The sequence below is a fragment of the Wasmannia auropunctata genome, unplaced genomic scaffold (assembly GCF_000956235.1).
Source record: "Wasmannia auropunctata unplaced genomic scaffold, wasmannia.A_1.0 LD336038.1, whole genome shotgun sequence".
Taxonomy (NCBI): domain Eukaryota; kingdom Metazoa; phylum Arthropoda; class Insecta; order Hymenoptera; family Formicidae; genus Wasmannia; species Wasmannia auropunctata.
The window spans coordinates 958,890-980,518 of record NW_012026852.1 but is presented as its reverse complement, the minus strand read 5'-3'; the positions used below and the strand labels follow the sequence as shown (position 1 = coordinate 980,518).

The 21,629-nt window shown below is 45.0% G+C and overlaps 1 protein-coding gene across 1 annotated transcript; it reads right to left on the bottom strand.

Annotated features, from left to right (window-relative positions):
• Positions 1-7: 7 nt before the first annotated feature.
• On the bottom strand, positions 8-7,017 carry LOC105452116. The gene is given in 7 exon segments (XM_011692971.1): positions 8-673; positions 1,132-1,419; positions 1,521-1,903; positions 2,691-2,925; positions 3,973-4,350; positions 4,352-4,508; positions 6,914-7,017. Coding segments are annotated over 7 exon segments (1,734 nt in total). The 3' UTR covers positions 8-484.
• Between the last annotated feature and the right edge of the window lie 14,612 nt (positions 7,018-21,629).

Here is a 21,629-nt window from a genome sequence, read left to right as displayed (position 1 = left end):
GCAAATATTAAAAAAAAAAGACTTCGACGTTTATTGAAAATTCTTCAAAGAGAATAAGACGTAAGATCCATTCGAAATATATCACAATTTGCAAGTTTTACCCTAATAATTATTTGCACAAGATTCATTTTGATAGAATATTATACGAAATCGTAATATTCATTTCCCTGCCAAGAGGTGAGATCATCTTGCTTGTTTTGAAAGATCGAGAAATTTATAATTCTATCTTTTGTGCTAATTCTGCATAATTATTCTTAGAGATTGCTCACATTTATGTTATTCCGAATTACTTAGTATTTTCATAAAAATATTTAAGTCACTGAGTACCAAGAGAAGAGGTACTTTCCCTTTGAACATCGAATTCAAAGAGATTGAAAAGAAGAGGCTGTCATCATTTACATTTCCTTTTCCCGAAGAAAATCCTTTTATCCTGCGCATCGACCATTCGCGACTATCTTTGAAATTACGGTCATGATGTTAGAGATCAGATGATTAGATTCATCTCTTCGTGAGGCCTGCTGTTTCCCAGAACGAACGGCCAATTTCTTCTGGATATTCTCTCGAGTTCCCCTTCCAAGAGCTTCACCAGGTCATCGAAATATCTCAAGTCGTGAATGTCTTCTAGCAACCTCATTGTGTCACTCGACAAATTGATCGCTTTTTTTTCGTCGCACTGTAAAATTCACAAGACGAATGAATATTGTACTATAGTGACGGTTTTAGTAACGGAAACGGTATGTCGAGATGCAAATGAGACAAACTTTTTCTGTACTCTGGATATACTTTGGCAGAATTCTAATCCGCCATTGCTTAATTCTGGATCTGTGTTTAATATCGAAAAGTTTCAATAAAAGATATTTCAAAATAATCTTTTCATTGACAAAGATTCTCATTTCGCATTAATTAGAAAGCTTGTCATCCATATTTTAACGCAAAATGCAATCAACGTCAAGTAAGAAAACGTAATCAGTACAGTATGTTTCAGTTCTTGTATTTTCGCAATAATATCCTTTGCAGTGACGTGGACTTTCTCAAGAAATACATATATAACTATTTGAGATTTTGTGTCAAGATTTTAATTTCACGTCGATTAGAGGGGAAAGATACGTACGTTGCACGCGAGACGTTTACCTGAAAGTTTGTACGTAAACCGCGTATATCCCCGTGGATCTCTTTATTGGCGAGCTGCAGCCGTTCTATTCTATCGCGGAGATGGTGTATCCAATTGTTCGGATCGTCGGGAACCGTCGGCGCTTCCACGTCCGTCTCGATGGCCAAAGCCAATCTGGTTAATTGGTCGTGCGTGGATGTGCCTTCGCAGAAACGATCCTCCTCCTTGAGGAGAATCGTCGCCTTCCCGGGATCGCTCCGAAAACCTTCGAGGATAGACGCCACTTCGTTGATGGCGATACCTCGACCCTGCAAGACAATTTATCCTGTTTTAGTTTATCGACAAATCGAACAGCTTGATTAAACAATTAACTTTGTGCGGAATCTTTCGTTACGCGGAAGAAACGTACATTTCCAAAATTCACGGCGCGATCCTTCGACGCGATCGCCAACTCGTCGCAGAGGCACATCGCTTGCCCGTTGTTCTGGCTCTCCAAGCTGCAATCGTAGCTCTGTATACCGGAAGTGTCCTCCAGGGAGGAGGGCCCGGTGGTTGCACCCTTGCAGTCGTCCCAGGTGGAGTTTAGTCTGTCGTAGCTTGATTCGCTGCTGTCGGCCGTCCTCATACTTCGCACACCGCAGTCTCCGTCGGTGGAGGGATCATTGTTCGATCTCACGGACGCGTTAGAATCGTCGGCGGCCCATTGTCGGCGCTCGGAAATGGACGAGGAGATCGAGTATGCTCTCGTATCCGTGCTCAGTAAGTTTAGAAGTGTTCTCAGCTGCGTTGTACCTGCAGCGTTCGTGATGCTTGGTATGCAATCTACTTGCCTGCGCTAATCGTATTCTCCAAGTTCTGATAAGATTTATTAAGACAACACGTCTCGAAGAGAAAAGAAAAATGTGGTAGAAAATATTGATTTTCGCAAGTCTAGAAGAGTTACGTCGGACTGTATAAAAAAAAACTGCAGGCTTATATACGGAGCTGATTAAAGTCCTGAGTAAAGGAAAGATTAACGTCTCTAGGCATGATTTTCCCGTTACATTAGCGTCAAGAATGTCTCCGAGTCTTTTTTCCTATTTTGACGAGTTCGCTAAAAATTTGTTGGTATAAGCTCTTAAGCGTCGAACTCGAGTTCGGGTTCGCTCAAACTTCGGAGCTGCTTCCATTAACTGTCTTTAGCCTGCCCGGCAATCGAACCCCGGGATCGAAGCCCGGGCCGTTGGCGTGCCCGCAACAATGCTCGTGGCAGTTTCGCAGTCTCACGGCTCACTCGGCGTCTTTAACGGTGGCTATAGGCACCGAGCCGCGATCCCGGGGACGAAGGAAACGAAGTGAATCTGATACGTCAAGCAACTCGATTCCGCGCGCGCATTGGTAAACCGCGAAACTTTATTAGGTCAGGTGCCGCCGAGTGGCCCGACGAGTTTCCACGAGGCTCGAGGATGATTCGAGGGAGATCCATCAGGCGCGACCCATCGGCGCTTCCCCCCTCGGGGCCGCGGGGGGGGGGGGGGGGATCGAACGAAAGGAGGGAAGGACGGGACCGACGGAGAGGAAGTACTTGGATTACACGTACCGATTTGCCTGGAATCGATGAGGCGGCTCAACCGTTTTCGGCGGGACCTCCAGTCTCTGCAGCTCTCGTTCTCCGGCGTGAATCTCACCTGGGAGGAAGTGAAGCGACGAGGGGACGGTATGAGTATCCGATATTCCTGCGATTTGATCAGTCTCTCCGGGGTGTAGCAGACGGGAGTGATGCATTCTTCGTCGATGCTGCGTCCGCTGCCGGTCGCAGTCGCGGGCGAGCTGCTCTGCATCCACCGAGCGGAGAGATTATTCATTATTAATCGCGCTTCTATCGTTCGGGTCTCGGCGGGACCCGGCGTGTGCGTCGTTAAGTCTTCGCGACATCGTATACGTATCGAACGTTTTACGAGTCTGATAAACTCGAACAAAAAATTGCAAAAAAAAAAATTAGAAAAACAGAAATACTCTCGACTCACTAAAGAGAAATTACGAAAGCTGATATAAATTCGTAAACCAATTTGCGATGAAACACAATTGCAGTTAAATGACGAGTGCTTGCACTCGTATTCTCGCGTGTGCAAGTGATATGGATCAGTCGCGCGAATCGGCCCCTTTACATTTATTTGCCCAGGTATCTAATTAACCGAGCGATCCCTTGCGGCCTGATAATCGGATTGTATACAATTCGTGTAATACGTCGACGGGCAAAGGGGAGAGGCAGGAGAAAAAGAAAAAACGCCCGTAAATGGAGATAAAAATCCACGTTTCGCTAGGTAGAAGTTCCAGATATGTATACCGCACGTGAAATGTGCAACCACGTGCGCACACGGAGAATACGGAGGTTGTCTGTGTACACCGTAAATAAACTAAATTCTCGTCGAAAGGAAAGCATGACCGCAGGAAACTCAACGAATTGCAAAATTAAAGTGCGCCGCCGCACTACATCCGGCACTTATTAATTTAACAATATTGATAGTTCAATTTTGTAAGTATTCGAATGATTGTATACACGAGTAACATGTCAATTAGCTCGATTAGATATTTTAAAAATGTCGGTAAACGTCTTCGCTCTTTTACGTTGCTTCTTGAATCATATTACATTATTCCGCGGGATTATACATGTAACAAAATCTGCGCGACGGGAGAAAATAGAAGATTCATTTTCGTATCTATATTATTAATTATAATATTAAAATTATTTGGAATTTAATTGCCTAGACAAATCGCAAATATTAATACAATAGATTACATATATGCGTATGTGTCTGCAATTCGAAAACTTAAGCCTCGGAACATTCTACATATTAATCAATGGAATGTGTCACACTTACCGTTCCTTTGATGGCGTCCGTCTCGATCAAATCGACATCAAGATCATCCCGCGTGAACGAAATCAGCTCGATTTTCTCGTAGATTCCGCTCTCCTGCTCCCGCCGCGATACGTCCCGCGCGAAGTTGCAGCTATCCGAATCGTTCGAGTCGCTCGAGTAGGACAGGATCGACGCGGGTGATCGATGATCCTTGACGCGACGCGATCTGGGCGATACTATGATCCCCCGATCGTTCAACCGCCAGCCGAAATTCTCCTCGGCGTTGGGCGACGACGAGTCGTACTTGGCGGCGGTGGCGGCGTCTCTTCCGTCCAGATAGAACATCGCCCGGCGATTCCTGACGTTTTCCAATCGACGTGGGGCGCGTGCAGATTTTCACCGCGCTGAAAATTCCGCCTGCAAGCAAGACGGATTGACGTGTGGAAGAAATCGAGTTTCGCAGTAATTCCCGCAAACAGGAGCACCTGAACGGCGCGGCGCGCCGCGGCGCCGCCGCGCGCGGCAGTGCCTCGAGGATTCGCGCATCGACGAATCCCCTTCCCAGCGCGCGCAATCCCGCCGATTTGCCGATAATAAATTCCACACGATTTCGATTTGTCAACGACGAGCCGCGTGCGCGCGAGTTTCGACGATAAATCCGCGCTCTGAACGAGCTCTTTGAAAATTGAAGGCAATGTCGTCTCGTCACGTTACGCGCAACGTAACGAATAAGTTACAATGCTATGTGAAATTGATGTAAAACTGATGAAAAATGTACAAGATTTATGCAAGATTTTATATAGAATTTCAATTTTATATATATACACATATAAAAATATAATCGATTTGATCATAAAAAATAACATCAAACTTTAACATTAGCTTTTCGCGCAAATTATTTGCAGTTACGCGTCATTCGAGAAACAATCTGCAACGGAGAGCATGCAGTTGAAACTGCGCGAGTACAGTTTCGTTCTCCTGTTACTACTGATTTTATCTGAGTTTTGTTTTGCTTCCTTGAGCATTCCGGTTGAACTGGACTTACAAAGACAGCGACTCAAAATGTACGAACGGCAGGAGGAACTGCATAAAGTTCGCGATGTGTTAATACGTCAAACATTAAATCTTGTATGAATCGTGAAAATCGGGCGACTCCGTGCGCGCCATTACGAGCTGGAAACTCATACGGCGCCTTGACTATCTTCGTTTATCTAGTAATGTCACTTAAGTATGCACTTAGTGAATATGCGCGCTGTGAACAAACGATGAAATTTTCACTCGTCCGACATTTCACGCGAATCTTGCGTCATAGATTCAATACCAGCCGATGCATTTAATTAGTGGCAGAATTACAATCTTTTTCATGATTGCCTAACTCACATCGTTATTCAAATTTAAGCAGAAAAAATATTATTTTATACAATTAAAAATGATTTGCCAACATATTCATTCGTTAAATTAGCCGTTGTTGAATTAAATATATAAATTTACCTATTATACTTAATTTAATGTAAATTTAATTTAAATTATTTTATTTTGCTTAATTAATATATGAAATATTTTTTTAATGTTTCACTATTCGCGTAAGATATTCAATGTGACTGCAGATTTTGTACTTCTGATATTATACAAAACCTGTCCGATTTAAAAGAAATTTCTTTTCACATATTTCTTTCTTTCAAGAATGTACCTTACAAGAATGTATGTATATGTATAATACGAGTAACAGGAGAGGTATGCAAAGTAAAGTATCTCATTACAAGAGAGAAACGCTCAATAATAACGCAATATTCCCCTTCCTATTAACTTCACTGATCGTGATAATTATTTATAAGGTCGATCTCTCACGATTATTCGGCAATCAAGCCGGATGTTCTCGAAAAATACGTTTCTTAACAAGCCTCACTAGCCGTGCCCGATGATCGCGACCGACTAAACGATCGACGAACAGCGAGCCGATTTCCGCGTCGAGTTGCGTCCCGATGACTTTTCATCGGATCGGCACGTGGCTGCGCGTATGTATATATGCAATCCGATCGGCGGAGGGGAGATCAGATATCCCGGGATAAGATCGTGTTTAACGAGCCGTACTCGATGACCACCGTGCGTCACATTTCGCTTCGCGATCGTGAGCGGAACCGCCGCGCCGATTGACCGCTTAATGCGTCGTCAGCACGTCGGACGTTGACTGTCGGCGGTCATCCATTTCCTTGGCCACCGGTCGTCATGGTGACTCTAATTTAATAATCCGTCATTTCCCGCTTTGCGTGTCGCACCTTTGCGTGCCGGCACCGCTGACGGCGTGGGCGGCAGCATCGAGTTCTGTTGCAATCTCCGCACTTCTCCTTTTCTTTTTTTTTAAATACTACTTCATACATATTTGTTCTACTGTCTATTATAACGAATATCGTATAATTGTTTGCGAGTCTCTTCTTTGTCGATTTTATCGGCGAAATCGCAAAAGTCTCACGTCAATCGCGAAAATCCCCCGGTCGCGCAAAAACCATCGCGATTCCCGCGCGAACTATTGTGAATTCCCTGCGAAAAATTTCACTTCTCCGCGCGCTCGTAGGAAAAACGTTACGCCACGTACTTTGAAAAGCAGCGTAATGCTCCGCGAAATAACTCTTTTCGAACGCGGTGAATAGAGTGACGTATTTTCAATGAATTAAGCGAAAAGCGTTTACATTTCGAGTGAAGGAAGGAAAATTCGGTTGAGCGAGCAGTTTGGATTAAATGAGCTCAGTTTAGCGTTTCGTCTTTCTTTGACGGGCTAAATATGTAATGTACTATGCAGAGAGTGTAGACATAAAAATTCGCTTGCATCAGAATTAATTCTAAACTGTCCAGATTATGTAATGTGGTAATTAACTAAAGAACAGTTCTTTAGTACTTATCTCTTCTTTTACCGTATTCTCGCAACGTACCAACAAGCCTGTCATCTCCGTCGATCGCCACTTACAATTCGAAAGGCAACGACACCATATAGTAGCACACTATCACTTGGTTCACGCATACATAAACCTTGACTGATATCGTTAAATTCTTTAGCTTCTTCAGAAGCATATGTTTTAACGGAGCCGTAGAAAAAAAGTTGGATCACATCAAAATTAATTTTAAATGATCAAGGTTTCGTAATCGTCTCTAAATTAAAGAACTAAACTCTGCCATGTTCCTGTAACTTATCAGACAGCCCGTCTTCTCCATCCACTTTCTCATGCACTTTGATTAAAGGTAACGACACTGCCACACAGTAGCACACTCCTATGTAGTTCATATATACGCTGTAGACCTTTAGACAATTTATCTCGTTGCTTTTGAGTTTTGAGTCTCTTCAGAAGCGATTCGATAACGAATTCCGGCCTGACTTGTTTTCGCGTCTATTACCCGCGTTTATGTCCCGTGGAATGTCGCGCACTTTTAACGATTCTGCATCGTTGTTATTGGAGTTTTCAGTGCCACCGGGCGAGTATAACGATAAACGTATACATGCGTGCGATCGCGATGATTCTCGCCGACTGACAGGGAATGACGTGTCCGCGGGGCGCCGTTCTGTATTTACGATAACTCGCTGACCCGTGTGTGTACCGTGATAATTTCAGTTGCGCCGAGTATCGACTGTTCGACTGTATACCTATATATATGTGTGTGTGTATATATGTATACGTACATACAATCGCGCGTCGTCACGATGTTGCTAAACAGGCAGAAGCAGAGGCCCGTAAGCGCGCGTATGCAAATAGCGCGATTAAAATTGCGCTGGCGAAACAATTCGCAGGGAAGAATTGCATGTGATGGAAAAACTTCTCGACAGTTTCGATAAAAGGAAAAATCTTGGAAGAGACGTCAGGGACAAATCAGACTCTTCGAAGGGTCTCTAAAAATGCCGTGTAAGAAAGTCCTTTTCGAAAAAGAGAAATCTCCGCGAACTGCTTCCATCGAAAATCCGCACGCTCGATTATTTTGGAAATTCTCAATCGTATGAGAACATGATGAAATTTTTAGCCGAGCTAAAACAGTTTTAGAATGACAAGATAATTGCTTCCTGATGAAGTTGGTTATTTCCATACGTCGAAAATTATTCTTGGTAGAAAATCAATTACGGGCGATAAGATATAGATATTTTTTTTTCGCTCGCGCAATTTATTATTCTAAATTTCGTCTAAGCATTAATTGTCACAGAGTCGTGTTTGCACTTTGTTGCATTTATATTTGTACACATTTGTACAGCACAGAAATATATTATAATTGCCGACCATAATTAATGATCGTTTTAATATCTTTGATTAAAGTGCGAAGAAATATATATATCTATTTTATACCGGCTGCCTCAGACTCCGTATTATCTATCCAAATTACGCGAATCTCCAGAAGATATTCGAGAAATTAAACATCTCCCTTAAACGCGGAGGATTATCCGGATTAGCTGTCACAAATGCAATTTTCTCTCGTGGGAAACGCGAGCGAGCCTCAAACGGTACTCGCAGCCAAACATCAGGGTGTACACACCGTTATCACGCTGATTAATTGCTTTGCTCAAGCTGATTAATTAATTAACCTCAGGCAGGGCGAGCACGTAGTATGTAAATATTCGATTATTATATAATTCGCCGGATATTAATTCAATCATTTCGGTGAGTGAAACATGCGCGAACCGTTCGGCCAACGGATTTTCATACTCGTTCTCGAGAAAGGAGCTGATAAGCGGTACCATATTTTTTCCCGTCCGCCGTTTCGATCGCGAATCTCTTGACAGCTTTCGCGTTCAAAATACTCTCTCTTGCGCACGTCGACACGATGACCATATTTTTGGGATTCACGATAGCGTCATTAATCGTCGAGCCCGGGGCACTTTGCTGTCACTTATCACGCGAGAGATAGGCGAGTCGAGAAACGCAACTGCCAGGCTTGCAGAAAGCCAAACTCAATTTCGAGCGTGTTAACGCCTTTGTTTGTTCTATTTGCGGTATCTATATCGAGTGCGACAGATCGGACACCTGGAAAAAAATCGCACATTATATCGCCAGAAAAAAAACCACTTGCACTTCGTCTCTCCTCTCGAAATCATCGATAACGCAAGGATGACGTCGCCGCGGCGCACCTGCAAGTGTCGCGAGTCGTTAGATTGTCTTGCGAAATAAACTATTTTCCGATCAGTCAGCCTGTGGTCTAGGGGTACGATTCAAGGGGTATTAATCCATCGGCACGCGTGTGCGAGTATTCGAGACTACATGCTGATTTTCGTTTTTTCCGAGAGATTTTTACGGTCAAAGTTCAGCTGGCGCCACGGACAGCCGGGCGGCGAAGGGGCGGTTTTTCGGGTGGCGTTTCGGCACGAATATTAATCAGGATGACGTGGACAGGCCTTGATCGAGGGAGAAAAATGATCGCGTATCGCCGATAACGTTATCGCGGCGCGGCGGCGGCGGCGGCGGCGTACGCCGTCGTTCGCCGCTCGCTATCAGGTGTAACGGACGCACGTGCACATGCGGCCGCGCGCCGCGGTCGAGGCATGCGAGGCGCGATTATCCAGGCCTCCGCTCTGGCACCGCGACGGTCCCGGAACAAAATTTTTCCCCAGGGGAAAATGACGTCGGGAGTTAGCGGCGGTATGGCTTTTCAAATTATACGCGAGGGCGATCAAAAACCGCGCTCGAACGAAAATTCCTATTTATAAAATAAACGAGTGTTACAAGATTTTTCTCGCGCTAATCTTTGACATTTCGCGCTCGACTCGCGCGAAATAAGGTCGCGGAAGGATACATACGCGTGTGCGGCTCGAAATTCATTTATAAAACCCGTGTTTGCGGAGTATCTCGTTTTTCCTACGCGATGAAGCGAAATCGAAATGGCTAAATTCGCGACTGCTTCCGGATTTATCGAATTTACATTTTACGTTTTCTCTCGTTATACCGCGGGATAAGCGTAATCAAACATTTGCACGAACATTAATTACAGATTCACGCGGTAGCGTATTTCAAATTAGTCCGGGCGCTATTACGAGGTCCGTTGATTTTCCACGTTTAGAAGACTAGAATTGCTAGACGTGCGTCAGCGCGGATGTGCAGTTTACCTCGTGAGCCCCCGAGATTACGTTAATCTCTCGCCTTATCAAACGGGAAGATCGCGTCGACCTTCCGCGATAAGGTGAATTAGATCGGCTGTGCATCGTCATGCGAGAAACCGCGCGGTTTCGCGATTGAGACGGGACGGGGGGGGGGAAGAGGAAGGATCGAGTGTCATTGAATTACAATGGCGAAGGGGACTGGAGTTACACCGACGTGGTTGGATAATAACATCATGCACTGTTCGATACAATGTCTGGGATCGCTCCCGTAAATTATACTTCTCTTGATAATCCAGTCACTCGATAGCTCGTGGTTATTTCAATGTGATTGTGCAACAAGGCATGTCATCATATATGTATATATGTATATTTAAAATAAATAATATTATATATAAATGTATAAGTAATATATAAATATTGCATGTAGGATGTTTAATTTTAAATATTTTTAGACACATATCAGGAAAGTCAGATACTTATTGTAAGGATAGCGATACTTATACATATATGTTTTTCTACATTTATTAGTGCGTATATGTGCGTTAAAAATCATAACGATCTCGACGAAAACATCAATTGTCTTCGAAGAGAAATGAGAAGCTTAAATCGCGCGTTCTGCAATTACTTAATTACGATCTGAATCTCGAAATTAATTTCGAAACTCACAACATTTTGTAATTTGTATTACGAATAGATATATCGCGCGCTACATATATATAAATTATATAACATTATATTCTAATTATATTGCACATAATATATATAAATATCATATGTATATTTGATGAAACCTGACCTTTCGCATGCACACCTCCTTTCACGCTCGTCGTACTCCTTTGTCTCCGTTACATTGTTCATACGCAATGAATTTATTAATGTTATGTTTAATTAAATGTAAATTTGGTCTGCGTGCTATTGTAAAGATTAACCTTTTTAATGATGTAATCAAGTTGAAGAGAGGTATAAGAATGGTGGCAAATTTGTACCAGATCCAGAGTTGTATATTGAGAGAATAGTTAATGCCTTCACTAAAACGGGATACTCTGTGTAAATTATCTCCGTGCGATTATCTATCGCGCTCGTGCAAATTTTCGATCTCTCGACGGTAGCCGCAAACAAAAACGAAAACGAGAAGGTTCTCGTGCATTTTCTATAAAAACGATCCCATTTTTTTTTGCTGTCGCTACGACGTTTCGCGCTTCTCATGGCATTCCTATTTGCGAATTGCGATAAGTAAATTTCCATCACGGAAATGAGAATTTTCATCGGGAGAGCCCGATCAACGGATCAAGTTGCGCATGCAGATCCGCCGTGCAGATACGGAGATCGAACGTCGCGTGAAGGTACGATGTTATTTCTGGTGCATCAGAGACAAGTGAAAAGGATCGAGCCTGTAAATTTATCTCGCGTATATATATATATATATATATATATATATATATATATATATATATATGTTTTCGCGTAATCAAAGGGGATACGGATTTCTATCAACGGATTGGAAACGGGTGAAAACGAGAAGTTGGCTGAGGGAGCTCAAACGGCAAAGAAGACGCGAGATGTGGAAAACGATTCCGGGACCTCCCTCAGGCTTGTTTCTAAGTAAATCATTCCCGTGAAAGTCACGTTCCCGTCGAGCGACGGATACGACAGCCGGAATATGTCACACAACTCGCGAACGTCACCGCCGTGTGAAAATTTTAGAACAATTCCCAAGGCTTTTCGCCAGCTCGCGCGAAGTCTTCAGTTTATATTTTTCTCTCGCGGTGTGTAACGCGGGGAAACAAACGCCCCCGCCCCCCGATCGAGCAGCCACCCCCCGTCAACCTTCCCGGTGTAGCATCTCCGTTTCCACACGCACCGCGAAAATTCGCGTTCCACGGCGGCGGCGGCGGCGGCGGCGGCGGCGTCGCGGCCGCGTATATATACATACACCCGCGCTCGAAATGCCGAAATTCGAACAGGTTGCGGCGCACGCGTGGCAAGATGGCCGTACGTCGACGAGAGGGGGGTAAGTTGTACGATGGTGTGTCGGCGCGGGGTTGGCGCGACGGGGGTTGCTCGTTCGTTCGTCCGTTCGTTCGTTCGTCGGTGGCGGCGGCGGATCGATAGCGGCGCGACGGTAGTGCGCGAACACCCGTGTGAGCGACGGTCGGCGGTCGTTGCCGTCGTCGTCATCGTCGTCGACACCGTCGTCATAGTCGTCGTCGCGGACGTTGTCGTCGTCGTCGTCGAAGTCGTAGTCCTCGAGTGGCTGGGAGCCGCGCGTGTGTCGAGTGCTGTCGCGGGTACCCCCGTCGCGAGCGTCGACCGAATGCCAATTACGTACGTGCTAACGTGGGACGTGCAGCGTCGTCGACGGTAGCTGTGCCCGTCCGACCGCGACCCGTCGCGTTCCGTTAACCGGTGAATTCGATCCGGGGTACTCCGGGGGGTCCACCGGCACTCTCGGTTCGTCCCGAGACGACGACGCGCGGCGCGTACGTGCGGACGCGCGCGGAGGTGAACGTAGGCGAGTTTCAGGTCTTTCGCGTCGCGCGGCGGTTGTTCACTGCACACGCGGGTTATGCATCGCGTCGGCGGCGCGGGTGCGGCGGTGAGTACGCGGAGCGGCAGCAAGCAGCCGGTCGTCGCACTCGTGTCTTCGGCTGGTGAGGCGCGCTGAGACGCGCCGTCGAACATGTCGGCGATGTCCTGGGGCACGGCCGCGGGTCGCCAGGTCGCCGCGGCGCCGCGACGCCGGGGGACGCCCACCGCCCTGCTGATCGTCGCCGTCGTCCTCGCTCTGCTGTCGGCCACCGTCGTCGGCGAGAAGAGCAAGAAATGTGAGTAGACCGCAAGGAATACAATACTTTTTCGCCTTGTCAGATAGTGGAGTAGCGCGTCGGACCCTCGTATCGGCGCGATTCCGCACGGCTGTCACGTGGCGGTCCGGCTTTTAAACGTCATGTGTGTGTGTGCCGCGGATCGGCTCTCGCACGTCGATCAGGCCGGCTAAAGACTCGTCGCACGTAGGAAACTCCGTAGAGAACAAAACACGTCGCACTTGTCACGTGCGGACGAAATTTTCGGCACTTTAGGTAGTTCATCGATTTCTCGCGTATATAGGCTACGTACTGAGACGTTCAAGCGTGTTTGCTTGCTCTGTTTAGAATATTTTGCTCTTAGAAATTCAGCATGCGAGAAATTCATGTAGAATATATACTCGTACATTGAATAAATATTCAATCTGTTCTTGCAAATTGTAATATGCAAATAATAGAATACTTGAATTTATAATATACATTACAATTTTCGATGTACATTGCAATTTACAATGTATATTACATACTTAAAAACATGCTAATTGTACTAATGCGTGCTGATCAAAATGATAGATCAGTGTGAAGGATTTCCAAACATCGTTTGACATGTTTGCGAATAAAAGCTTCCAATATAATTTTTTTTCCTGTTACAATTTATATCCAAATATATCTTGAAATCCTTATACCGGCATAAACAATATATGCATGTGTTTTCACGGGCGTGTACATATACGCGTGTCGATCGAAAGAGCGATCGTTTCGCGCTCTCGCACGCCGATTCTTCCCGCAAATCGAGCGAGTCTCCCAAGTCGAGCTTTCGGCGAGCGTCTTTCATTCAGTTTACGACCGAACGGTAGTACGCGCGTAGTACGCGCGTGTAGTATGTTTACCACGTTGCGTAGTAAAACCCCCGCCTGCTCCGCCCGCCTCTCGCGCGCACGACGGAAAAGAATGAACGCGACCGCACCGGTTCATCGCCGACGGTCTCGTTTACCCAGACCGAACGAAATCGTTGTTATAAACGTCGGTGAGACGGCGTGTAGGAAAACCGTGGCGACGCGAGGCGAGTTGCACCGGGAAGCGGCAATCCGGTTTTTGGTAAAGAGATGATTATTTGTCCGTAGCAAGTATATATTTCGCGAGGTATTGTTGATTAGTCTATTAGTACACTGAAAAAGTGAGCGCCTTTCCTCTGAACAAAAAATTAAATCCACGATTGAAACTGTCTCGATTAAAAAAACTAAAATAAATCGTGGAGAAAACGTCACTTCTCAGTTGCTAATGAAAGAGTAAATCATTATTTCTATATATGGGATGTATAAGCTAGGTATAATCATTTCTATTATATACGATTTTACGAATATAAATTTACTACAAATGTTATGAATGATATTTAAGAACTTACGAAAATTGTGTGATACAAAAAATTTTAATTTTTTATAAAAAGAAAGATAAAATAATTTTATTGTCTCTCTTTGTTTCATGGCGTCGCTTTCAAAATACGTGTAACCACACATTGCATACAAGAAAAGTCGCAGCATTTTTGCAATAACGGGAATACAATTTTTGAAATAATCTATCAATAATCGATTTTACTTCATGACCAGGCTCCGTCGCCTTTCCTTTTCAAATCTATCGGAAATCTCGCCTGTTAAGTGCACGGGGAATAAAACACAGTGATTAAAACGTGCGTTTATCGTCTACCGAAGCCTGAATGAGGAACTTAGGAATACTCGATCCGGCAGGTTCCACGGAAAAAAGTTAAATTAACCCCAACTTTAATCGAAGCGGGTATAATCGACGGCGCACGTAGAATCCTATCTTTTTGATGAAATTGCCTCGTTATCTGAACTCTGTGAGTGCAAAAGGGGCTCGGCCCTCCTCCCCCCGCGTCCCGTGGATCCGGTTAAAGAGAACAGCACGCCGTTAACCTCCGTTAGACACGCTCATTAACACGGCACACGAATTTTTGCCATTTTTGCCGTTAGCCACCGTCGAGCCTCGTTTGCCTATACAGTAGCTACCTTTGAAACTCCAAAAAAAAAAGAAACGTTAAATTTTTCGAAAAAAAATTTTTAATTCCCGAAAAAATTCGGGAAAATTTCCGTTTCTTTCATAATTACATGTTCATCTCACGCGTACTGAAGATTTTATTAGCACATCGCGATTTTGCGCCACGAGGCAAGAGAGTTTGGAAAATTAAAGCTTCGAAGTTCCACCACGCACAAGTCAAATTAGCATTTCGCTAATTTACTTACGTCGAGTTCCGTTGTGCGCGGAGAAATTCAAGGGACAGCGTTGTTAAATTTGGCATACAAAATTTATGACATTTCCCTCGGAATTGACACACTTATACATTTTTAATTATTTTCACTCATTGCGCGAGATATTTTATCGCTAATGCTCGCGCAATCCACGTGTAAGCTTTATATTTAATCACGCGCGCGCGCGCGCGCGCGTAATGAAATTATTGTACTCTGCACGTTAACTTCTCTCCGTTTTTGCCGATTGTCCAATCGGCCCTCGGATGCTCTTGTCGACCCTTATCCTCCCTATATTTTTCCCGACGAAGGTAAAGTTTTTGTTAATTTCCGCTTCCAGTCACAAGGGATACCTGTCCGTTCCACTCTCTCTCTCCGAGACATAATAAACTCCTCCACCCTTCTCTCCGCCGTCGTCGCTTCACCTTACGCGTCTCACGGTCCGCACAATGTGTTTCCGTTATAGGTACGCGAAATTCTTCGCGAAAATAACCATCCTCGTGCGCCCGCCGCGCCGCGGACGAAGTCATAAAAAAGCGTAATAAAAGATCCTTTCCATTATCCCCCGGCGTTACTCGTTAGACTTTGGCGATGCAGGCCGTTCGAAATATCGGCGCTTTTTCCACTTTTACTGCTTCCCGTATCTCCGAGATTTTTTTTCTCTCTCTCATCCCCCTCGTAACGATTCCCCTTCGTTAAATTCCTCCGAGGCTCGTTTCAGCCTCGCCCGCTTTACGGACGGGCATTAATGCGCGTTTAGCTTCGACAAATTGGAACTCGGTGCGCGCGCGATCTCGGCGAAAATTACGAAACGCTAATACGGAATCCGCGTGCCGATCGTCTTCGTCGCGTCACGCTTCTTAAACGAAATTTGCGTTTCCCGCGACGAAATTATCGCGACGCCGCCGCCGCCACAGGACCGCGGCCTGACGAAGTATCGGCATGCGAAAATTGCGGTAATCACGCCGGAGTTACCGGGAAACAACGTTAATTGTTTGCACCGGCGGCAGCCAGGCCGGGATTACACCCACGCCTGGTAACACGGGTTCGAGGGCGCGCCGGGCCGATAAACGAAGCTAATTACGCGACAGACGAATTAGCTCGAGCCAACGTGTGCTGCGTTTTCGACAACAGTGGCAGCGGCGGCGACGGCCACGAATGATCGATCGATCACGATTGATCCGCGGAACCCGCGCGGACGAGGATAATCCGGGCGGCGATCATTAGCGCTTGATTGCGCCGCTTATAAAAGTCATCTGAACGCTCGAACGGGATTTCCCCGGGATGGACGTGACAAAAATGACCCGTCCGATTCTCTCTCTCTCTCTCGCTCTCTCTCTCTCTTTCGTTTTTTTGTTAATATAATAATGGTTTTTTGCGTCTCGGACGAATGTCGGGAAAATGAAAAGCCGCAATTCCCCCATCACGGACAGAAGACCGAATTAATAAAGCGTGGAGAACCGTCGGGGATCGTATTTTCGCAAAACGGGGTCCAACTAACGATATTTTCGTTTATGATGGTGATTCTGTTTCGTTGTTTGACACAATATGTGATGCAGATGCAAAACTTCATATTCGTGAGCTCGCTTTGTACTCGCGGATATATTTTTTTTTCCAGGAAATATTGCTCTCGCATCTAAAAATCCATATATTCCAGGAATATATTGTGAAATATATATAACAATATTTCAACGCGTGTGTTGCCCTACGTAGGCAAATTTTCCATCCGTGCCGCCGTTGCCGTATCGATTTTATTTTTTATTATGGACAGTTCCAAGGGAATAGCTTTTCCTCTCACTGTTTCGAAATATTTGGCGCAAATTATAATTCAAGGATACTACATGCATATCTACTAGATTATATTGGATTTTAAGGATTATTTGAAATTGTAATTATTACACACAAACGAAGCATTTTTTTTTTAATGCAGTGGAGAAATGTTTTCCTTCGTTCTTCATTTTTATGACCCAAACATTTTTTATTCGTAATATTTTATCTATTATTTATTATTGTAAAAATGAAATTTTTAATAAAAAAACAAGTGAAATGATTAGTATTTAATTTTTTATGGCGCATCGAATTTTGATCTTTAAAATTTCTCGCTCGTGATTAAGAGACTGCTTTCTATTTTTTGATCGAATAAACGGCACTAACGGAGCGGTATTAACGAAATTCTGCCTGGGCTGTTTCTTTTCGTCCCAGTTAGTTGTCGGTATTCGACCCAGTGTGCCCCTGTCGCGCGGCATCGATTTTGTCTCCCTGTGTATAGATCTCCGCCGTTAGATAGGTTCGCACACTCGAGCGTCCCCGCGTCTTTCTCTCGGACCGGAGTACACTTGCTCTATATTTGTAGCAGGCTTTCAAGGGCCCCGCTGCTCCGTGCCTTGCATCCATCCCCCGATGTCTCTCTCTCTCTCTCTCTCTCTTTCTTTCCGTCTCTGTGAAACCGTGTCCTCTCCTGCCGAGTGGCAGGAACGTGCAACGACTTTTTACCGTTTCGCGCTGTTTCTCACGCTTGAAAACAAATCTAGCGAGCTGGATAAAATTAGGCGAATCGCTGTCGACGCGATACGTGTCGTGCGACAACATGATCGCTTAAAATTTAAGAAGCACGGATATAGATTTCGTTCGAAAAATATAATTTTTATGGAGCGTAAAAATATAAGCGTCTCGGTCCTGCGATAAAACATTTTATTTTCAAAAAAAGAATATCGATATAGAAAGAAAAGAATATCAAAAACGATATCGTTATTTTTCTTGAAAATAATTTAAAATACGATATATATGTAACAGAGAAGATAGACGAGTATAGAAGCACGGATCTCTATATCAGCTCAGAATGTATCACGAGCTGGGGTACCTCAGAGATTCTTATAGCGTTTTCGGACGGGTTTGATCGCTCCGAGAGCGATTAATAACGTCATATACTCTCCTCGTTCTCCTTTATGACGTCATTGACGTCATTAATCGCTCTCGGAGCGATCAAACCCGTCCGAAAACGCTATAAGAATCTCTGAGGTACCCCAGCTCGTGATACATTCTGACATATAAAGATCCGTGCTTCTATACTCGTCTACCTTCTCTGCATGTAATCTAAGTTTCTACACTAGTTGACGAACCGCGACCATTAGGCCTCTCGAATTTAATCATTAACAGATTGATAATATTAAGCTATATAAGCGGTAAGCGTCCTTCGAGACGCCTGATATAATTTACCTGAGACCCAAGTATCTCGTACAATTTTAATGGATGCTCTCGCTGGAATGGCTCTTTAATTGCCACCGCACTGTATTAGCATAGGTATATCACTGCGAAGCAGGAAGTACACTGTAATTACTTGCTGAGCTTAGCGCGGGAATATTTATTACCTCGAGCGGAGACCGAGTGTCGCGTTTACCGTGCGATGATAATTTTATATCTTAAACGATATCGCGCGTACATACACGTGCACACACGTACGCCCACCGTTATATCCGTTACGTACCTTTAATTAACGCGTGATATTTGCTCTCGCGTTTCTCGCCTACGGCGGCTTAGACGGGTGGGGAATCGTCGTTGATCTTGTGTTCTCCAGTCAAACTCGGGGCTTAAGTCCGGAAATTGAAGTGCGATTAGAAGGCTTGCCGTTGAACGTTTAAGCCGGATTTTAAAGCCGTCGAGGTCAAATTTTCAATAAATAAGCCGTGACAATTTACGAACTTTGGAGCGTGATTTTTTAATACACAGATTTGCATTGAATGCTCACTGAATGACGACTGTGTCAAAAGTCACGCAATTTTTATCCACTTAATTATCAAGCAGTTAATCCCGAAGCTCATAAATTTCCGTACAAGCTTCTCCTTTACTTCTCGCTAACATATAATTTTGCGTTTGCGACTAAAATCTCTGGTTTATGCTTGTCGTTACCTCGTAATTGCAGCCGACAGATTTTTTTCTTCGCTGAATATCACTCGACTTACGCTCTCGCGTCGTTTATATGTACCGCGACGTGGAACGCGACGCGATCGCATCTCGGTCTCACGTCGGATCGTTCGCATAAATAAATTCGCGTCGCTTTGGGTGCCGTTTTCGCGCCGATATATCGCGTATCATATACGCTGAGATGGGTGACGCCCGCGGATGGAACTGCGGCGGCGGGTTATACGAGCGGACGGATCGAAGCCGCGGAAAAAGGGAAAGACGCGGAGAAGCTCGCGCGCTGGTCGCGCGACGCGAACTTCGATATTACTTTCCGGCTGCGGGCCGGAAGTGCTGGATTTATGACGACGCGGGCCATACGTTGTCGCCGTCCTTCCTCCCCCCCATCTCCCACCTCCTCCCGTGCGGAATGCCGGTGGATTCATTTTCCATTCGCCGATAAGGTACTTAGGATATTGGCAGCGACTTTTTGCTTCCTCTCACTCCGCCCCGCCTCCCTGCCTCCCACCCGCATTTTTCCATCCTTTCGCCCTGGAGTAAACGAGAAAAATATACGTTAAAAGCGAATTATACGGCTTGTTAAATGCCAGCTAATGGGAGAAAATTTTGGAAGGAAATCTATCTTCTCGCCCTTTCACGCTCGCATTTCTCTCTCTCTGCACTTTTCTCGTCGCCTGCGAAATGTGCAGTTTTACGATCGTCGCCTGTTTTACGTGTAGACCAGAGTGGCGCCACAATATTTTGCAAACCGAAGCAATTTATAATAATGTCAAATCAGCGCGCAATATTACGATGCTTATAGTCACGGACACTCAATTTGCGGACTAGCTTAATCATTGAGCCGTACATATTTCACTCGATTAACAGTGGCATTGCTCAATTAATTGTGAAAGCAGTCGCTATTGACAGCACGCCGAACTGTCAATATGCCCGCACGTGTTACTATTTAAGTAATAAATCAATCGGTTATATCGCGGGACGTGCTTGATCGATCGCGAAAGGATACGTGTTCTCCACAGTTGTTCTCCGTGGTGGTGAGAGCGCGCGTGTCAAAGTCTTAATTCTTCATATCTCCACATTGTAAAACACTGTAATTACACGCGGGGTCGTCATAATAATAAATCTTTTTAAATTTCCCTCATTTAACAAAAGCTCTTCTTTTTCTAAACGCAGGTATACATACATTACAAAATCGTGGTTTTCTCATACTACGGAAATCTAAACAGTGACAAATTAGTTAATTAAGGCAACACGCGCGTGTTGCTGCGGAGCAAAGGTATAATCGTAATTGTCAATCGATAACAGTCAGTTAATTAAAGTCGAGTTAATTAAACTAAAATAAAATTCACAGCTCTCTCTAATCCGGTTAAATCGACCGCAAATTAGCGACAATAAAATCGGCGTAATTAACCTCGATGTAATTATCATTTCAAAGTGGTTACACATAATTTGGAAGTGCTTATCCGTGCAGTCGCTATTGTCAATCAATTATTTATCGATTACGCAAGTCCTGCGCGTTCCCCGCTTGTTCGCAGTTCGGCGCGTCGATCGATCGGGGGAGTTCCGAAGATCGTTTCCGGTGGATACGTTTCCGGCGGATAAAGTTCCGCATGTCGGTTCCTCGAGTGCGGACGATTTCTCTTTAGCCGTTGCAGTCCGCCCGCCGCGCGCCGCGCCGCGCCGCGCCGGCAGCGTCGTGCCCCCGTGTTTCTTGCGCGCGGCGCGTCCACCCCGTTCCACCCTCGTTCCCCCATCCCACGTCCCTCTTGCCTTCCTCCTACTTCCCCAGGAACCCTTTTCCTTGTCACTGTCTGGCGGCTTGATTTCTTGCTAAACTCCTTCGGCAAGAAACTTCGCTGCTGGAATGGAGACTCCGCTCTTTTCCCATTCACTTATCCCCCGGGACAATCCGCGCGCAGCGCGCATCAACCGCTGCGAGGAGGGTACCTCCCTGGCAAGCGGGATTCCATTTAATTCCCTGCAGGACGTGCACGCGCGATTGGCGCGACTGAGCGATTACTTTGGTAATCAAATCGCGACAATGCGACGCGTCTATTAATGTTTCGTTGGAGATGCGACGTGAAATATCACTTCGGCGCTAATAAACATCGCTCCATAAAAGATTTATTATACTGTTGCGAAAAGAACTTAAAAGTTCAATTTGCTAACGATAATCGCTACGCAAGTTATACGTTTCAATGTCTCTCTTGCGCGCGTTTAAATATGCACGCGTTAAATATTTTTAAGGTACAACAGTCAAATATAATAATTAATACTTTTAATTTACGTAAAAATCTGAATAGGTATCCATTATCAATCGCTTCAACTTTACGTTTGCGAAGATGAGGATGTTTACACGAAGAGGGATATATTCTCTATTAGCGTTTCTTGCGCTGACGTGGATCTTCGTGTACACGACATGATGACAGGCCGATCGCTGCCGTCGGAACCAAATTAGCGACAAGGCGGTTATACAGATCAACTTCCCGTGGGACCTACTTCCGTATCGATGGTTAAAGGGCTGGGAGGCAACTGCAACTCCGAGAGGGAGTTTTCTCAGTTCGACAAGTCTCGTCAGAGGGAAAACAGAGAGAGAGAGAGAGAGAGAGAGAGAGAGAGAGAGAGAGA